Source organism: Brachycentrus maculatus, unplaced genomic scaffold (genome assembly GCF_059751285.1).
Source record: "Brachycentrus maculatus isolate JH-2025_06_01 unplaced genomic scaffold, ASM5975128v1 h1tg000362l, whole genome shotgun sequence".
Lineage (NCBI taxonomy): Eukaryota > Metazoa > Arthropoda > Insecta > Trichoptera > Brachycentridae > Brachycentrus > Brachycentrus maculatus.
This window is the reverse complement of record NW_028281111.1, coordinates 404,179-424,436: the sequence shown is the minus strand read 5'-3', so window position 1 is coordinate 424,436 and position 20,258 is coordinate 404,179. Positions and strand designations below refer to the sequence as shown.

The 20,258-nt window shown below is 31.4% G+C and overlaps 2 protein-coding genes across 2 annotated transcripts; both read left to right on the top strand.

Moving 5' to 3' along the window:
* The first annotated feature begins 239 nt into the window (after positions 1 to 239).
* Ercc1 (DNA excision repair protein Ercc1) lies at positions 240 to 4,711 on the top strand. Its single transcript, XM_088269744.1, has 5 exons — positions 240 to 474; positions 552 to 613; positions 1,902 to 2,096; positions 2,499 to 2,684; positions 4,130 to 4,711. Exons 1-5 carry the CDS (start codon positions 366 to 368, stop codon positions 4,412 to 4,414), a joined length of 837 nt encoding a protein of 278 aa, XP_088125870.1. The 5' UTR covers positions 240 to 365; the 3' UTR covers positions 4,415 to 4,711.
* A 315-nt stretch (positions 4,712 to 5,026) lies between these two features.
* On the top strand, positions 5,027 to 19,244 carry Fancm (FA complementation group M). The gene is made up of 18 exons (XM_088269774.1): positions 5,027 to 6,582; positions 6,664 to 6,796; positions 7,320 to 7,503; positions 8,776 to 9,041; positions 9,498 to 9,644; positions 10,147 to 10,271; positions 10,421 to 10,664; positions 11,756 to 11,864; positions 12,270 to 12,377; positions 12,465 to 12,657; positions 12,769 to 12,838; positions 14,046 to 14,234; positions 14,311 to 14,470; positions 14,910 to 15,107; positions 15,199 to 17,195; positions 17,619 to 17,821; positions 17,912 to 18,020; positions 18,863 to 19,244. The coding sequence occupies exons 1-18, from the start codon at positions 6,419 to 6,421 to the stop codon at positions 19,112 to 19,114; spliced, it is 4,851 nt and encodes a 1,616-aa protein (XP_088125900.1). The 5' UTR covers positions 5,027 to 6,418; the 3' UTR covers positions 19,115 to 19,244.
* The last annotated feature ends 1,014 nt before the right edge of the window (positions 19,245 to 20,258 follow it).

Here is a 20,258-nt window from a genome sequence, read left to right as displayed (position 1 = left end):
AAATCAAAAGTGTCTTTAGTTTGTTTGGACATATGGAACGAATGATTGAGAAAATAATGGCAAAAACAAATACATGAGGTAAATTAACTTAGAAACAAAAACAGAGGAGCTCTATTATCTCTGTCTATCACTGCTAAAGGGACAGGATAATTTGTTAGTTGGTTATAAATTTCTGAATACGAATTAAGATATAACAACCTACCCCGCATATAAAAGGGCAGTGGACTTCTTTTGTATTTATACCAATGGCAACAATTGTTGTTCAGTTGTCAAAAATATAAGCAAATGTCAGTATTGTGCGGGAATACGAAAGTATTTGATTTGTCTTTTATCATTTTGATTGCTCTACACATTTAAAAAATAACATGGACGATAATTTTGACGATATTTTAGCAAATATCGAAGAACCTAGTCCACCAAAGAAGTCTCGGTTAGATGAAAATGTGCCCTCAACAAGCAAAATCGAGGAAAATGGTGATCCTTTATTTTCAAAGCAGTTTTTTTGCAATAATAACAATTCGTGATGTTTTTTATTTCGTTTTTATTTTCAGAGCCTGTCAAGCAAAAATCTGGCACATCCAAATTACATTGTGTCATCGTAAATCCCAAACAGGTAACACATGTTAGCTTAAATCTAAACATATCCACATTCACGTGTTTAGCACCAAATATTACTTTTGTAATATAAACTTTAAATCAATTTAGCCTTTAATTCGATGTAAAAAAAAATACAGAACATATCGTGGGTATACTGGCAAAAAATGTTATCTCTATCCCGGTTGAATAATCCTGTTATTTAAAAGTTTTATTTAGTCTAATAATTGTAATTTTAGCCTCGATTGTACTAATAAAATTTTACTAATGTGTCTAAAAAAATTGAATATGTAATTAAGGCCCAGTATTTGTTAAGACGCAACTTAATTTTCTCTAAATCCAGGTAACATTTTACGTAATAATTTTTTTTCTTCTTAAAACACAATTTTTGCATTGAAAAAATAAGTTGTTCTTCGAAATAACACCATAGGTATTGAATAGAAAAGTTATTAAGTTAAGTTATTGACAGGTAAGGAGTTAAAAAATATTTTAATTTTTTTTTCTATGTATCATGGGTATAGTGACAAAAAACATTAACTCTAAAATCCTTGTTTGAATAATCCCTGTTATTTATAGTTTTTAGCCTGAATAAAATACCCGCTATTAAACTTTAGTTTGAATTTACTTTTAAAACCACATATTTATGACATTTCAAACTACTTGCGCGTTTTAAGAACGTTGAAAACTTTATAATATGCATCATTAAGTCAAGAAACTTTATAATATGCATCATTAAGTCAAGAAACTTTATAATATGCATCATTAAGTCTTGAAAGTGGTCAGGTTAGGAGTGTAACAATCGGCGGGTATGTATGAGGAGATGCATGGGCGTGGAATAGGCGAAGAATGTTTGCAAGGACAGAGTGGTTTGGCGCTCTATTCTCTCTGCCTACCCCTGCGGCGAAGCGGCGTGATGGTTAGTTAATTAGTTTTTAGTTTATCATTAAGTCAAAATTACATATTTTCGAGTTAACGTTTTTTGTCAGTACACCTACAATATTATCATTGGTCTACATCCGTAGTGTAGTGGTCAGCACACTCGGCTATCGTTCTAGACGTCCCGGGTTCGATTCCCAGGAGGGTCAAATAAATATATGTGATTTTTTCACTCTAATATTGATTCAATATTACCCTAGACCTTAAGTGGAAGGCTGATCACCTTTCCTTCGTAGAATGGTGATGGGTTAACAATTAAAATAATACTGTGTTTATATGATGCAGTGCCTATGCACCATTGGGGTGCGGATAAGGGTTTGGATGAATTTCCTTTTATAACAATAATATTTACATGTCAACACTCTCAACAGAAAGGAAATCCTCTTCTGAAAGGGATTACCAGTGTTCCTTGGGAATTTGATGACATCATACCCGACTACGTGATGGGTCCAACAACGTGCGCTCTTTTTGTTTCCCTCAGATACCACAACATGAATCCAGATTACATACATGAAAGATTAAAACTACTCGGTAAATCATACGAATTACGAGTACTTTTAGTTCAGGTTTGTTATTTATTTATTTTTTTAACATGAAATTTAGTTTTTAGTAAAAAAAATTATAAATACTTAACATTTTGAGTGTGTCCAAATACTTACTACAAGTACAAAATCTGGATTATCTCCTATTACATGAGTTATTTTCATATTATTTTTTGACATCTCATCAAAGTTGAAGAAGAATATGGAAGTCTGGCATTTATTTACCAATAGATGTCTCTTGTGAAGTTCTAGTGATTCAAGAACAATGTTTCAAAATTGGTTCATGTATATAGAACTTCCAAGAATTTGAGTATTGTGGTTGTCAATACCTGATCAAATTTTGTTGTTTTTTTTTATATTTATATTTTTTAGGTAGCTGTACCTGATCGAATTTTGTTGTTTTTGTTTAATATTTATATTTTTTAGGTAGATGTACCTGATCCTCATATAGCGCTGAAAAATTTGACACGCATCTGTTTATTGGCTGATTTAACACTCATGTTAGCTTGGACGGCAGAAGAGGCAGGCAAAATTATTGAAACATACAAAATATATGAAAACAAACCGCCTGATAAAATCATGGAAAAAGTTGAAAATGGGCCTCATGAAAAGGTACAGAATATTATTATTTAAATGTTAAACAGACAGAAAAACTTACTTTTAATGTTCATAAGTATACATTAGTATCATTTGATTGTTTTTTATTCGTCACGAATCTCTAAGATTCTACCATGAGAGTCCTAGACTGGACAGTTTTTTTAAATTATTTTCTTAATTTTATTTAATGTTTGTCTGGTAAATATGTACCACTTATTATTTTATTCCATATCAATTAATGTATTTATTTTTTCTTGTGAAATAATTCAGTAATGTTGAAATCTCTCTAGAAAATGTCTCTGTTGAAATCTTTTAAGTATACCAAATTATGTGATTTCAGCAGCCAATCTTGGGTACATATTTTTCTTTTCTCAGAATCATATGTAAATTTCACAGAAATCATTTCAAACAATTTTGTCAATACCTATATCTAAATTGCATATTTTTAAAGCAATATTTATCCAATACCTCTCCACCTGTTTGTTGACCAATTCACACTTTTACTTTTTGATTGATAAATCTGACTTGGATCTCTTTGGACTGCTTTTTCAAAAACAAATATTATAAAATTAAGCCTTTTGTCTTTTTCCTTTCTTGAGAAGTAAAAGCAAACAAAAATACCATCAGTGCTTTATGGAAAATTTAATTGAATTGTTGACTATATAAAATATTATAATATGTATTTTTTATTCCACAAAATTTTATATTTACATCATTAAATAATTATGTTATTGAGATGACACTCAATACAAAACCATTGAGAATTGATATTTTAGCATGGTTTCCAGGCACAGGGGGTTTTAGGGGTACGGGGCTGTATTGTTTTCATCAGTCCTAGTAATAATATGTGAGTCAGCGAATATGGTTGTAGGCCATGAGCACTGAAAATTTTATACTTTGTAAGCGCCTGGTGTCACAACTAACTATTATTATTATTAAACCATATCCGCTCCCTAGGTGGAGCATATGGAGTCCACAAACTGTCTCCAGGATTTTCTGTCAGCTGCCAACTCCCTTGCATCCTCCCAAGTCAGATCCGCATCCCGAAGTTCTGAAGAGAACTGCCGACGAATTGTCAACAGTGGTCTTCCTGGGTGGCGCGAACCCGATGCCTTGTAAAAGAGGCAAGCTTGATTAAGGCTCTCAGAAGGCATGCGGAGTACATGGCCAAGCCAACTGAATCGCCTTTTCTTGACGACAGTTGTGACCAAGATTTGCTGCGTCCTACGCCTTATCTCTTCATTTCTCACAAAGTCAAACCACCGTACGCCTAAAATTCTCTGCAGGCACCTATTCGGGAAGCTTAGTACGCCGCTGCTCTGGGCCCTTGTAAGGTGCCATGTTTCACAGCCGTATAAGAGAACACGAGCAATGCAGGCATTATATAGGCGGAATTTGGTCTTCACCGAGTATAAACTAACTATAATATAGCTTAATTAATTTCTGAATATTTTTTGCAGATAATAAATGCCTTGACGTCTATAAAGCCTGTTAACAAAACTGATGCTATGACCCTCATTTCTACTTTTGGCACATTGGAGAATATGATCAAATCCTCGGAAACTAAGCTTTCAAATTGCCCTGGCTTTGGGCTAAGGAAAGCTTCGAAACTTTTTAGCGTTCTACACGAACCTTTCTTGAAGAAGAGTATTGTGCCTGTACCAACTAAAGAAGATATTCTTAATGATGATAATGTGGATTTAAGTGAAATTGAAGATTTATTAAAAAATGATGTGACAACATAATGTGTCATCATGTATGTTTTTTTATTGCATTTTATCTAGGAGTTATTTTAGTTTTAAGGAATGTTATATGTTTTTTATGTATTATTTTTTATACTCTGATTTTTGCCATTATGTTTTATTAAGGGTAATAGCTGTGTAAATTTCCATTTGATTAAATAAATGCACAGATCATTTATTAATCAAAGGTATAAGATACATGCATTTATACTTTGATATACGTCAATCAATATTACCATATTTACATTTACAAAATATTGTTATTAACAAGAATATTTTTGAAATAAATAATTAAACAAATGTATTTTCATTTTATTTCATCTAAATTATACAAATCAGGTTATTGGAAATTGGAAAAGTAAAAATAGCAAATGTAACGGTTTGACCATACATTTAATATTTTACATTGTAGAGGTGCTAGGTTCATAACCTAACCTTCTTTTCTTTACACAAATCACTGACAAATTGGAATATCATTCGTAGAAATAAAGAGCTTAATAAACTACCTACAGTATTGTTCGAATTGATGTGAACACATCAACATTTTCACAGATTTACTTTTTTTTCGCAGTTGGCATCACATTTATATCAAAGGAGCGACTGTTTTGTTTTATTGTTCTATCAGTCAGTGAGTAATAACAAAAAGCAAGCTACAGACGCGTTTTCTTTGTTGTTTTTAAGAATCATTATGATTATAGTGAATTTAGACTTTATTTGGTTTTTATTTGTGAAGATGGATATCACTCCCAAAAAGCGCACTAAAATTGTGACCACATACCAATGACTCAAGGAAATATTGCCAAGGAGTGTGGTGTAAGTTTGGATGTCAATAAGATTTTGCAGTAAAAAAAAGGAACATTGGGATGATTGAAGGGAAATATTGAAGGAAAAGAAAGATAAAATAAGGTACAAAGCCTTTTTAATTAGGAAATGTAAATAAAACCCTAGGAAAACTAGTCAAGACCTTCAGCAAGCCTTAACACATGCGGGAGTTATTGTTCATGACTTCACCGTACGAAAACGACTTGTTGAAGTTGGAAGAAAAACAATCAGACCTAAAAAAAAACTGATACTGACTGCTGAAATGACGAATAAACTATGTGATTGGGCATAAAAATGTGCGAGCTGGACTGTCAAAGATCAGAGAATAGTGTTGTTCTCAGATGAGAGCCCTTTTTTGGTGCAAGGACAGCGATTTCGTTTCGTTAGAAAGAGTGACAATGAAATTATTGATATAGCTCATATTGATCAAACAGTTAAACATCCGTTATTGATGATTTGAGGCTGATTCTCTTATAAAGGTACCGGATGCCTTGTGAAGATCGGAGGGATAAAGAACTCACAAAAATGGAGAGACTTGCTTGAAAAGCATGATGAAATATATAATAAGTACAAAAAGAAATCATCCCTTGAATGGCCAAAAAACTCACATACTCCTTTTAAAAATCAGTAACCTATTGTGAAAGCTAGACTTCGTAAAATAGATTGCACAACAGAAACAAAACTGATTGAGGCTGAAATCCATACATGGTTTTGAGACCAGCAAATATCAGAAAACTAAAAAAACTTATAGATTCTATACCAAAACGCATTGAAGAAGTTATAAAATTCAAGGGACATTTTGTATTAAAACAATCTAAATTGCATTTATTCCTCGGTTTTCTTGTTCTATAACTAATAAATGTTGACTTTTTCAAATTATTACTTGTGTTCACATTAATTCGAACAATACTGATTATCTTTATAAATATTTACTATGAAATAAAAACTGAACTGAAAAATAAATACACCTATTACACATCTTACCCCGAAACACATATTATCTTTAGTACCTACTCACTTCGTAAAATATTTTATTTTTCTTCATAATGGTAATTGTACAACTTTTAGTACCTACTTGTATTTTCTTGTCAAATTTACGTCAAATTTTTGAAAGTTCTTTTTTCGAAGATGATTTGTTTATATTTTATAAGAAACATTTAAACATGAACAAAATATCTTGAAAAAATGAATGATAATATAAATGAAGCTGATCTAAGTTCCTTAGTTTTTGATGATTGGGAGGATTTTGGGGATGGCGGTAACAATAGTAATAATAATAAATCTTTTATCAACGTATCACACTTCAATACTACTGCTGATTTAGATAATAGTAATCGCTTGGATATCAGGTAAATATTTTAAACTATTTAGATTTATTTATGGTACTTTAAATTTATTTATTTATTTTGATTTATCTTTAAAATTTATAGTGCTCTATGTCGTGATGAAGAACTCAATGGATTCGACAAAAATTCGGGTCCAACATGGATTTATCCCACCAATTACCCAGTTAGAGATTATCAATACAACATTGTTAAAGCCGCTTTATTTAAAAATACACTGGTATGTAAATATTAATCAATAATCTTATATGTGGGTTATGATCGCAAAATATTTCAAAACAAAATCTCCATTGTTATTTCTGTCATTTTTACACATTAAAATATAGCGATCAATTTATTTTGTTGTTTTAAATTAATGCAAAATGGTAATATATTGATTATTTATGCTAAAAATAAAACATTTTTGTGTTATTTATTTCCTAATTCTTTACATAAGCTGTTCTTTTTCCTGCCTTTCCTTCATTGTTAACGATTAAAATAACACTGCGTTTATATTAGGGAGTGCCCAATGCACCATAGGGGTGCGGATAAGGGTTTGAAGAAGTTTTTTTCCTGAGTTCATTATGATTATAATAAAAAAATCTATTCGAGGACTAAGAAAACCAATAGGTAGATTTTTTTTATAAATTCACATCTGTTAATTTTCGGTTGAAATAAATAAATTCACATATTTTTTAAACAATACTGGGGCTCGAAGAATAACATTATGTGTATCTTTTTCTTAATAAGTTGTCCATTTCTAGGTTAGTTTGCCAACGGGTCTGGGGAAAACGTTTATTGCCGCAGTAGTGATGTATAATTATTACCGCTGGTACCCTCTCGGAAAGATCATCTTCACGGCTCCGACCCGACCTCTAGTAGCTCAACAAATAGAGGCATGCTACAATATAACTGCTATCCCGCCTGAAGATACTATCGAGATGACAGGTGAGTCAGAGAATAAAAAAAAATCTTACAAAGTGTATAGAACTACCAATGTATGAACTTGTAAAATCATTTAACTATTGCGTGCTCATATAAATTGGAGAGTTGTACTCAAATTTACAAAGTCTCAAGCTTTTGAAATGTAGTGTTGGGAGGCGCATGCTCTCAATTCCATGGACAGCTAAATGCACCAACGCGTCCATTCGCCAGGAACTACGCTTGGATGGTTTGACTCTGGCCAATGTCTGTACCCGACGGATCCTTTAGTTCTTTGGATACATTGCGCGTGGCAACGAGGATAAGCCTAGAATGCCTGATTGTGATCGGTAGCCTGGAGGGGAAGAGAGGGAGAGGAAGATCCCCACACGATGGAACAGTCAAATTAAGGTAGCAGCAGGCACCTCGGTGGTTGGAGCGCTACATGCAGCGCAGTCAAGGGATAACTGGAGAAGGTCATTGCTTCCACAAGGGTCACAACCCTCAGTAATGAGGAATAAGATGGAGAAGATTACAAGGTCTGATTAAACATTATAACGCCACTGTCTTTTCTAAATCCTGTAAAGAATAATGTGAAATGCACTGGTTGTTTTTTTTTTCTCATCGTAATAGTCAATCTTTATTTATGAATGAGACATTTCCTTTATGAATAAAATAATAATCGCCTACCTGCTTTAACACGTTCAATGCTTATAAAATAATGTCATAGAGATAAACTTAAATTTGCAAGTTTTTTAAAACCCATAACTTTGTTCAAAATCAAATTCTACTTTCTATTTAATAATAATAATAAAACCCTTATCCGGACCCCAATGGTGCATAGGGCACTGCTTCATATGAACACAGTGTTATCTTGATCGTTTTACACACGAAGGAAAGGTGATCAGCCCTCCGCTTCAGGTACCAGTCCAGGGTAATATTGAATAAATATTACAGTGAAAAAATCACTTATATTTATTTGACCCCCCTGGAAATCGAACCCAGGACCTCCAGAACGGTAGCCGAGCGTGCTGACCATTACACTACAGAGCCTGCTGACCATTACACTACACTTTCTATTTAAACATCATAAATAAGTGTATTCCTTTGTGTTTCTAAAACAAATCAAACCACCTACGAATCCTTATGTTTATTCAACACGTCTACCGGGTTAGCACATGGCTACAATATTTGTATGGACATGGGAGCCGTGTTTGACGCACAGAATGTGTTAAAATGTTTACTCTTCAAAATCATTTTAAATGAAGAATCATTAAATTAAATAAACTAAATCCTCAGGTAGCATGCCAACATCAGCTCGCAAGGTAGCGTGGCAACAGAAGCGAGTGTTCTTTGCGACTCCACAAGTGGTCCACAATGACCTGGAGTCCGGGACCTGTCCGGGGGCGCTGGTCCGGTGCCTTGTCATCGATGAGGCCCATCGTGCGCGTGGACGCCATTCCTACTGCCAGCTGGTCGAAGCGCTCACGTTGAGGAACCATACCCTCTACAGATTGCTGGCCCTTTCTGCTACCCCGGGAAGCAAAGTGGAAGATGTCATTAATGTAAGATTTTGATTCCAGCTTATTTCTTTTTCTTTGAGCTCTGCCCTTAATATGATACATAAGGAATCACATTGATAAATTGATGCAGCGTTGATGTAACAATCAATTATACAGAGAAATTGAATATGTTTAAAAGGATTTAGATGGTATAAGTCAAAGAGCTTAAGATAAAATACAATATAGAAAATGTATATAGGTAAGGAATGGAGGAAGAATAGTGGATTCTATTATGAAAGAGAGAAAAGAAGAATAGCAGCAAAGGCAAAGACACTTGAGATTATATACCCGTGCTTGTTTAAGTTAGATATATAAGCTTTGGGAATTTGTATAAATTCATCTAGGTAGATGAAGTCTGACTTGCCTAACACTACCTATTCAATCTAAATAAAAGCCTGAGATATTATTTTTATGACTTTTTTCATAAATAATATTAAATATAATATTTTTTTGTTCCAGGTGGTGAAAAATTTACACATATCTCATTTAGAATTGAGATCTGAAAATTGCCTAGATGTCGCTATGTACAGTCACTCGAGAAAGATAGAAACTATAGTTGTACCTCTTGGAGAGGAGCTTACCAATATACGACAGAGATATATTGAGGTGAGGAATATTTTTACTGAATAGAGATATAATTTATTTTAAAATGTTATCTGCTTTAATGAAGGGAGCTTAAATTATCATAATAATACTTAAAAGTATGTTCTTTACAAATAATAATCTATAATTTTATCTAAATAAACAAGTAGTGCATAATAATGCATAGAATAATTGTTTCTCATTTAAACTCTATATACCCGGAATATGTTTGTATAACCTTATACATTCTACTACATAGTATGCTAGTATGCCCCCTTATATGTGTTGTTAATCGAAATATTCAGTTTCCTGGAAAGTGTTTGTATAACCTTATACATTCTACTACATAGTATGCTAGTATGCCCCCTTATATGTGTTGTTAATCGAAATATTCAGTTTCCTGGAAAGTATTCAAACGAACCTGCAACAAAATATATCTTGCCTTGTTGATATTTTCATGTCAACTAATAATTACTATGATTGTAATGAGCTGTTTTAAACGTTAAATTATTTTATTGGTTTTTAGATATTAGATGTATACACTCGAAGGTTGGTACAGTACAAAATATTAGCAGGAAACATTGGAAATTTATCAAAAGGAAGGATAATAATGCTTTATAAAGAATACCAAAACACAGAAAAGTCTGCAAGGTAAGAAAATATATAATATCGTCGGCTACACGGGAAAACAGTGCAACCTCTGAATATTTCAGAAAGAGTGTTTTAATGCCAGCTGTATGTTTTTGGTGATATATCATATTGGCAATAAATGGAATGTAATGTGACTTGGATATTTCCAGACACCCGCAGTACCAAACAATAATGCGTGACTTCACAATGGTGATAACCCTGTTTCATGCTCTTGAACTGTTGACGAAGCACGGAGCCCGAGTGTTTCTCAATTTTTTTGATGACCATACCGACAAAGGATGGGTGGGGAAAGATGACAACATGACTTGCTTTTTGGAAAGGTTACGGGATGATCTCGGGACAAATCCATTTTCCATCAACCGAGATATATTACCCGATGGAACCATACCAGAGGTATTTATTAATAACAATATTATTATTATTAAAAAAAATAGAAATTTTTGTGATTTTATCATTTACAAAAATACATCAATTTTATACTATTTCTGTGAGCCTAAGCTGCTCATTATTGAAAAAAAGTATAAAATTGTGGTAGAGCGGGTTTGAACCGATAAACTCTGACTCAAGAGTCCACGACACTAACCACGGGACCACAATCTGACACTATATGCGCGGTCTTGTAGTATAATATTAAGTAAACTGTAAAGCTGTGAATATCTGCAAACATCAACTAGAAGATATAAATATTATTTTAAATATTGGCACAGAAAATGATGAAAAAGCGTCCCAACCCCCTATTTAAATATATGTTATGGTTTCATACAAATCTATTGTCTTACTATATTTTTTGGCATAATTTCCTATCAAATTACCACAGGAATTAGACAAAAGCAATCCTAAAAGATCTAACTCCTTTCAGGCTTATTTTATGGGAGACACTGAAAATTTAATCATTTTCCAATTAACTTGAATTGTATTTTTTTACTGCACATTCAGATATTATTTTATCTGCTTTTTTTATTATAATGAAAATTACAACAAAGAAATTACTTTTCCTATGTTGTTAATTAGATTTACGCCTTAGGAAAAGGTTTATAAAAAATAAGAAAGAAAATATTTCATTTCAGTTTTATTAATTTTGACATCAATAATTATTGTATTATCTTTTATTTCAATTATTAAATTGTTTTATTTTATTCAAACAAGCTGTCACAAAACAAGTGACAAAGGATATATACAAGGCTAGTGTAGTCAGATAACTTTTTAGGTACTTTTTGTGCACTGTGTTTTATAAAAATACATTTTTTGTAAGCGTAGCGAATAGAGCATGGATACTTTATAACAATATGCCATTAAAATAAATTAATAAGTTAATATTCCACTGATTTTTATTATTATTCATTATGAATTTCCCAAATAATTATAAAAAAGATAAATCTAAAGAAATGACGAGAAATATGTTTTCTACTTAATATTATCTTGATTTTGTGATGTTATAAAGATGTTTTATGTAGAAGTGCTTGAATGACTTTTTCCATTTTAAGATAAAGGAGGAACTTCAATTCGGACATCCAAAATTTGACACCCTAAGAAATATAATGGTTGAACATTTCAAATCTGCAAAGAGTAAAGGACAAGAAACAAAAGCAATTAGTAAGTTTTTTTTAAACTTTTCACTTGGTCTTACTTATGCATTATTATTTATTTATTTGTTCTGAATTATTAATTTATAAAACCTGTTATTTAGACAGCATAATAAACTGCTATACTGATTATGGTCAGTAAATTTAACCATGCATTTAATTTTTTGGCTGACAGAACCATGATCACATCGCTTGTTTTTGTGTTTGTGTTTGTGACATTGACCATTCAAAATTTCTCTATTTACTTGTATGGCTTTCCTGCTCATTTTCTAGCCAAAGTTAAGTATTTTTGACACTGCTAATATTGAAAAATGAGACATCTCTTAGGATAAACACGACATACTAAGATAGGGCAATTTTTAATACCTGCTAGTTGAAAGGCTAAATATACTTGACTGTGTTTTGTTTTTTATAGTTTTTTGTGAATATCGAGAGAGTGTACATCTGGTTCATTGCCTCCTACTGCAATGTCGGCCCTCCATACGACCGCATATATTTCTGGGACAGGGTCTTGGGTCTTCAGGTATTTTGGCCTCTTTCAATTGTGAATAAAGATTGAATAACATATTAAAATACAAACACTATTGGTTATTGTCTTTTTTCTGTCTAGGAGCTTCGAAAGACCAAAATATGAAACCGTTCTCACAGAAACAACAACTTCGGGTGATGAAAATGTTCAGAGAGGGAACTTGTAATGTATTAGTATCGACTAGTGTGGGGGAGGAGGGTCTTGACGTAGGAAATGTTGACCTTATTATCTGTTTCGATATTTCAAACAAATCTCCCGTTCGTCTCGTACAAAGGTAAAAAATAAACATTAATGCTTTCGATTGTAATAAAGTTTCATAATTTTTATTGTACACTTCTGTACATATAAACATATATTTATATATCTGGCTTTTTTTTTTAAATAGGTGTGGAAGAACAGGAAGGGAAAGAGGTGGACGTGTAGTAATATTAGTTACGGAAGGAAGAGAACATCAGGTAAATATAAATATTTTCCTAAGCTTATGTGAAGTAATAAACAAACCTTTCATTTAATGGTTTAACAGCCAAATACAACCATATTAACACTCGTGTGTCTGTGGTCAAGACGCTGGCCTTAAAATATTTCCATGTTTACACTTACAATCTATCCCCAAACGCTTACTAGTTATGAAAATTAAGTGTGCTGATAATTAAGTGTATAAATGTTAGGTAAGATAGTTTATATCTAGTACATAAGTAAACTCATTAGTAAAATCATAGAAAGAAAATTATACACCCTTGTAACTACATTGTTTACTTAAAATCATTGAATTATTTAAACAAAATAAGATGTCGAGTGCTTTTGCCTAGAATTTTTCACTCATGAATTACATGAAATTATAGTTACTATAAACATAAAAAGTAAATCCACTCATAAAAAGGAATAGGCTTTAAAAAATACAAAGTGGAAGCCTATGTAGGAGCTTCACAAGTGGTGTTGCATAAGCCGTAGCAAGATTTCAGAATCACTTGGAAATTAGGTAATTCCCAAATTACACATGAAATTTTCTTACTCATTTTACTTGCTACATTCAGAGATGTCTTTTGAAATAATTATAACATATCGCTTACTCCTTTCAACATTGTCAAATATCAAAAAACTAGATTTTTCAGGAGATCTTTTTTAAAGTTTAAAAATTTAATAAAATTTATTAAAAATAAATATCAAGCCACTTATTGAACTTTTTACTATGCAACAGATCTTTTTAGGTAAAACCTGAAGGTTTATTCTCCATTTGAAAAATATTAAGTATATTTATTTTAAAAAAATAACTAAACAATACCTTTTCTTCAAAATGCAAAAACAACGCTTTCTGCCCTGTAGCGGGTAAATATTAAGTAAAAAATAATGCCGCTTTTGCTGAGATAAAGTACATTTTCTGGGTATTCCGAAAACATGCACAACAGAAAATTGTCGATTTTTGATTTATGACGTTGTTGAAAGGAGTGAGCGATATGTACTAGGGATTGACATGCGGAGACATCTTTTGGGATAATCATGATATACTATATAAGATCGGGCACTGCTATATAAATGCCTACACTGCAGTAAAAATATTTAAAGGCTTTATTCCATTTCTTATTTAATTAATATTATTCTTATCAATATTGTTTACAATTTAAAAAACATGAGATAATATGTAATGTATTTTGAATATTCTAGACTTTACGAGAGTGCATTTCACAGAGAGATTCCTTAAATAAAAGGGTTTTACAAAGTAAGGAGTTGCTTAAAAATTTATACAAGGCTAGCCCAAGCATGATTCCTAACAACCTCAAACCCGAATGCCGAAAAATGTTCATCACAGTTGCCAAGAAAAAGGAAGAAGTAGTCAAAAATGTTTCAAAAAAGGTATTAATTTTTTTTTCTCTTTGATTGTTGTCATTGTCTATTCTACTGTGTTTTAAAATTGATTTTATGACTTCAGGTTCAGAGTAAAATTAAGGATATGCTGCAGAAACAAGGTGCTGATGGAAAGAGTAGTACCCCCCATTTGTCTGATGAAGAATACCTTTCCATGTACCCTGATGGTTTCCCAACATTTAATTTTTTCCCTGGATCTGAGGAAAGCTGGAACATGTCCAAAAGTATGTATTTTATTTTGTACCTCATTACAAATTAAATTTCATAATTCTAAAAATGTTAAATTATATACAAATTACATATTATGTGCATGGGATACACATAACGAAAAGTAAAGGAGTTCTGGATGAAGAACATTATTATAATATGTATGGGAAAGGAAATGGAATAGTAGATAAGAAAAATGAGAGCATATGTAATGAGAAAATATTATATTCTTGTATAACACAAGCTAGAACATTCGTACTGGCTTGTATAGCTTATATACATATGTTCTGTGTAAATTTGTACTTACAGTCTTCAACGATCCTTTGTTTCTTTGTTTTAATGTGAAAAAAACTTTTTTTTTATTTTTGTAACAATAGTCCTCTGCTGGGGTTTTTAATAATTTTATAATGCCTTGATGTAGTATGTAATATTATAATGCTCTACCTTTAATTTCAGATGCACTTTTGAGCTCTGCTCAAAGTAGCGATCTACCCAATAAACCCAAGGTTAATTTCGCAGAATGGATAGAGTGGCAAAGAAAATTACAATACTCTGTCTCAATTCACCATTCGTCACATAGCCAAATGTTAACAGAGTTACTGCAATATGCAGATGCCAAGCGGTTTGATCTTCCACCAAATACGCAGAACCCCAGTAAGTTTCCAGTGCATAACGTTTTTTTCATTTCTTCTATAATTATTTTACTTAAAGATTCTAATAACAATTACTCTTGTGTCTTTTTAAGGTTTTACTTCGCAAATATTTGAAGCAGTCGATACAAAGCCTAAAAAATCTCCCACAAAGAAAAATGTTAAAAATTCAATCCAGACCCAAAAAAAGAAAAATCTCGATATTAGGGATCTATTCAATAAATTAAATAAAAACAACAATGAAGAACAGATATTATTTGAAGAAAAACTAAAAGAAACTCTAGAAGATTGCGGAGTTACTGCTAATGATAAAGCAAATAAAGATTTATTACTAGAAAAAGAGAAAATTCCTGTAGTATTACTTGATTTAATGGTAGAATTGAATATTGAGAAATCGAAACACTACATTACAAAAAGATCTTCGAAATTTGATACACATTTGGTTAACTCTAGAAAATTACTAAAAGAAAATCCTTCTGGTTTATCATCAGTCTGGTCAGTGCCAACCATGTCAGCAATCAATGAACTTGATAATATTAAACACATTGACTGGAAAAAAGCATTCTCGGCAAATAAAAATTATGTGAATTCCTCTACTTGTGAAGTATCTCCAAACAAAGAGCTTATAAAGTCATTTGAAACTCCAAATGAATCTATTTTTCATATACCTGTTAACAAAGATGATGGTTTACAAAATACTCAACACAAAATAAATAATCAAATCGATGTCAATTTTGATATTGGCGATATTGATGATATTTTTGGAAATACACCTCCTGAAGAAAACATAATGTCTGAAGACATAGAATATGCTGAAGTTGCAAGTAAAGCCAAAGAGGAAATTTGTAAAACTAAAAACCCATTGGATTTTTTTGGTTTAGAGGACGTAGAAGATATATTTGCGGATGACTGTTTTGAAGAAACACGCAATAATAATTCCTGTGAACTTCCCAAAGTCAGTACAGGTCGGGATTCACCATGTTCCGATGAAAATCATTCGTTGTCTCCTATTCTCTGCTCTCAAATAAACAAATCAATTAGTAAAAATCTCGCATTCAATGGACCACTGTCAAACGCTTCAAAAGAAATAGTTAAATCTACGCCAAAATTAAACAATTCAGATTTGAATAATTTTGGAAACAGTACCGTTAAAAATCAGAAATTATGTAATTCTCCATATTTTGAAAACAGTATCAATAAAACAAGCTGCATAGAACCATTTCCTAATAGAAGTACCACAAAGTGTGATGATACAACTTTGTTTACCGTAACTCAAATTATTGATATTATTAATGAACCGGAATATTCCAAAAATAAAACCTTCAGTAATAACAATCGCGATAAGGAAAGTAGTGAAGAAAGTAACCACTCTATTATTCTATGTTCACAAGTTCCAAATAAAAATGTAGTTAAAAGAAAACCAAATCCATCTAATAAGCCCCATCTTACAGTAGTAGAAACATCAGAAAGTTCCTCAGACGACAGTGTGGTAATAGTTGATGAGCTAGATATAATAAAAAATACAAAAGAAAATAAGAAACCTTCAAGTCAGCACAGTGCTCATTTTGTAGAACCGCACAGATCAATAAAGAGAAAATTGAATTCTTCCGAAGAATCGAATGAATTTTCTCCATTCTTTAAAAAGACGGCATTGTTAAATAGTACACCAAATATAAAACCGAGTAAAAATCAACCTACAAAGCTGTCACTTAAAGAAAAGTTGTCTTCGACGTTGAAGACTTGTAATAAAAATAACTTTGCTTCGAATTGTATTTCTGATTCTGACTTTTGCATAGAAGAAAGTGAAAATGAGTTTGAAACCAGTATCTCAAAAATTAATGGTAACACTCAGAAGCACACCGGAAAAAGTAACAGATGTGTTGAAATAAATCATGTTAGTCAGTTGGAGCAATTTATAAAACCATCTCAACCACAGTGGCTCAGTAAGCAAACATATGTGCAAAGAAATAATGTGAAAGCATTTTCTAAAAGAAATGAAAAATCATCAGATGATTCAGAGAGTGATGAATTTGAGAAAAAACCTAATAAAAATGGGAACGAATCTGATTCAAGAAGGAAAAATAAAATCCAGGTAATTTTTTCATTAGTATTTATAACGTAAAATAAAAATATGTATAGTCAAAATCAATAATATGTATTCAAAAGAACTATTTTATCTTCTGGTAAAAGAATATTCCAGAACTCAATTAGTTTGTAATAGATTTATATTATCCACTGACACTTCGTGATGGAATTGCATTTTTAATTTATTATTAGATTAAAACCAATATTTTTAGCTTTTCCACTTTTTTATTTGACCAGCGACCGGGTTTCGTCGTTACCGACATCCAGTCTGATGATGTCGGTAACGACGAAACCCGGTCGCTGGTCAAATAAAAAAGTGGAAAAGCTAAAAATATTGGTTTTAATCTAATAATAAATCAATTAGTTTGATATATGTACCATTAGTATGTAAATATATGCTAATGACAATTCTCTTTTTAAATATTTTTAGAAAAAAATAAGAAAACCGAGATCCGAGTTCATTCATTACGAGGCAGATATATCCGATGATTCCTACGAACATTCCAGCGATGAAAACGAAACAAGAAGTAACGAAGAACTTGATGCTAGTATTATAAAGTTTATTTGCGATGAAGAGCATGTTGATAATGATGCGAGTGTTGATATGGAAGCTAAATATTTGCAATCTGTCAGGTACGATGCATTCGCCGTGAGAGACTAGAATAGAATGGATTATAAATACTTTATTTTCATATTTTATAATTTAAACTGTTGGTTTTGCAGAAGTCCAGTGAAAAGTCATGGGAAATTTAAAATACCTTTGCCAAGCAGAGCATCAACAGTGTCTGTATACTCACAAGTTGATCCAGATGAGCATACAACTTATGTCTTGGTAAATTTTCCATTTTCTTTTAAATACATACATACCGTAGAACGGGGCTACTTGAACTTTGATGTGTTACTTGAGCCCGGTACAATTTTTTTTATTTAGATTGTGGTATCGATCGAAGTATCGTGACAATAAGTGTCACCTGTCAGGGAAACAATGAATCATGTCGATACATTCATTACTGTAGACCAAATACAGATTTTTTTTGTGTTGGCCTCAAGTAACACATCAAAGTTCAAGTAGCCCCGTTCTACAGTACTGTAAAAGGTTATTAGTTTGAAATTTAAGTAACCAAAATTATTGTCATGTTTTGAAAGTAATCTTTTTTGCTGATAAAATAACAAAAGCAGTGAATAAAGTCGGGAATTTCAATTGATCATGAGGGATTTTTAATTTATAAAATGAAAAAGTTTTGCAATTAATGTTTTCTACATATTTTTTTATTGAATCAATATTTTTTAAATTCTGTTAAAATTTTAACTATCATTATCGGAATTAATAAACAGTTTATCAACAAATTTTTCAGATGATAAAATGTACTAGAAGTTAGGAAGCAATTCATAAATTTGCTTCATTTCACTAATGATGTCAGTATAAACTTTGTGACACTTCATAATTTAAAAAATATCAAATTAAATACACTTATATTAAAATTAACTTGGTCAAATCATAAATAATTTGTATTCGGTTAATCTTTACTCATCTTAGCACCATCATATTTTATATTAATGTCTATGATCCATTTTTTTTTTAAATTAGATGCATTTCATTTTATATCTTTTTTCCAAACAAGTAAAGACATGCTTGAAAAGTTTACGGTACTAATTTACAAGCTATTCTTTCAGGATTCATTCTGCGTTGACGCAGCTAATGACGTTTTGACCCAAAAACACGAAATGTCTGAACTAGAAATTGCTGAAGCTATTCTCAAAAAGCGAAAACGTAGAAAACGAAAGGACAAAATGAATGATTCAATTCCTTTTGTGAATCCAGACGACCCCGCGGGTGACAGTCCTATCGCCAAGAATAAAAAGAAAAGGAGAGTGAACTTAGTATTGGATAGTGAATCTAGTACGGACGAAGATCCATTTATATGATCACTACCTTAAACATTGTGCCGGTCACAATGTAATGTATTATTTATAATTGTCTACAATTTTCTTGAAGTGTCATAAAAATAAATATGTATTATATATTGTTATATATTATGGAGCATGAAATATTGTCTCAGGATACAGACAACTCGGAGCTTTTACAATCAAATACTTTATTACAAACTGGACAATACTCGTACAAGTTTACTTTGCAATATGCATTTTGATCCCCGAATGGAACATATGATCCTCAAACACACTATCTCCATACGCCTTACATCCTATCATTCTTATTCAGAACGTCTCTTTCTATAGCACACATCTTATTGCTAGTAAAAAAAACTACTTATTCTGAGATACCTAATAATTTTTTGAGGAATAAACGTAATAATATTTCTTATATATATAATGATAAACCTAAAAGAATTGTGAGAACTATAGAGCATTTTCTAATTGTTGCGTTGCATTATTATTAATAGAGCGAATTGAATTGCAAGTAAAATTTATTTGACATTAATTTTGTGGAATAACATGATGATTTAAATATTTAAAAGAAAACACTTTAAATATAATTTTTTTTAAAAAGTCCATTTTTTGAGTGTATTAATGTAACAGGTAGTTCTCAAAACTAGTCTTTTTTACATAAATAAACTCAAAAAGTGATTTTAAACGAGTATTTTTATATTTGAATATGTAAGGTTATATGAAACATTCAACGAAGAGAATCGAAGTCCAGACTTCTGTATCTCATAAACTTCATTATTGTAAAGAATTCAACTAACATGTACATAGGGATGTTCTTAATATCTATGGCAGGAATGTGCAATAAATATATATCTCCTAATATTAATAAAATAAATAACTAATAATTTTTATAAATTTAAATAAAATATTTATATACAGAAGGAAAACGATTGAATTTTGAGTGAAGTATGTATATATTTTTTTATGTTTGTGTTTTTCCATACTTGTCCAATGTATAATTATTACTATGTTTCATACTAGCGCGTTTAATTTACAGTCAATCTGTTAATATAAATCAACAGAATCAATATGACCATTTCATTTTCTAATAATATTTCTTTGTTATAATGTAGGCACATCTCTGTCACCTGTACCTCGCTCTTTATAGTATGTATTGTCAACC

Coding starts and splice junctions, on each gene's coding strand:
- Fancm (XM_088269774.1), top strand. CDS start 6,419: ATGAATGATAATATAAATGAAGCTGATCTAAGTTCCTTAGTTTTTGAT. Junction 6,583..6,663: donor AGTAATCGCTTGGATATCAG/GTAAATATTTTA, acceptor TAAAATTTATAG/TGCTCTATGTCGTGATGAAG. Junction 9,645..10,146: donor TACGACAGAGATATATTGAG/GTGAGGAATATT, acceptor ATTGGTTTTTAG/ATATTAGATGTATACACTCG.
- Ercc1 (XM_088269744.1), top strand. CDS start 366: ATGGACGATAATTTTGACGATATTTTAGCAAATATCGAAGAACCTAGT. Junction 475..551: donor AAGCAAAATCGAGGAAAATG/GTGATCCTTTAT, acceptor TTTTATTTTCAG/AGCCTGTCAAGCAAAAATCT. Junction 614..1,901: donor TCATCGTAAATCCCAAACAG/GTAACACATGTT, acceptor CACTCTCAACAG/AAAGGAAATCCTCTTCTGAA.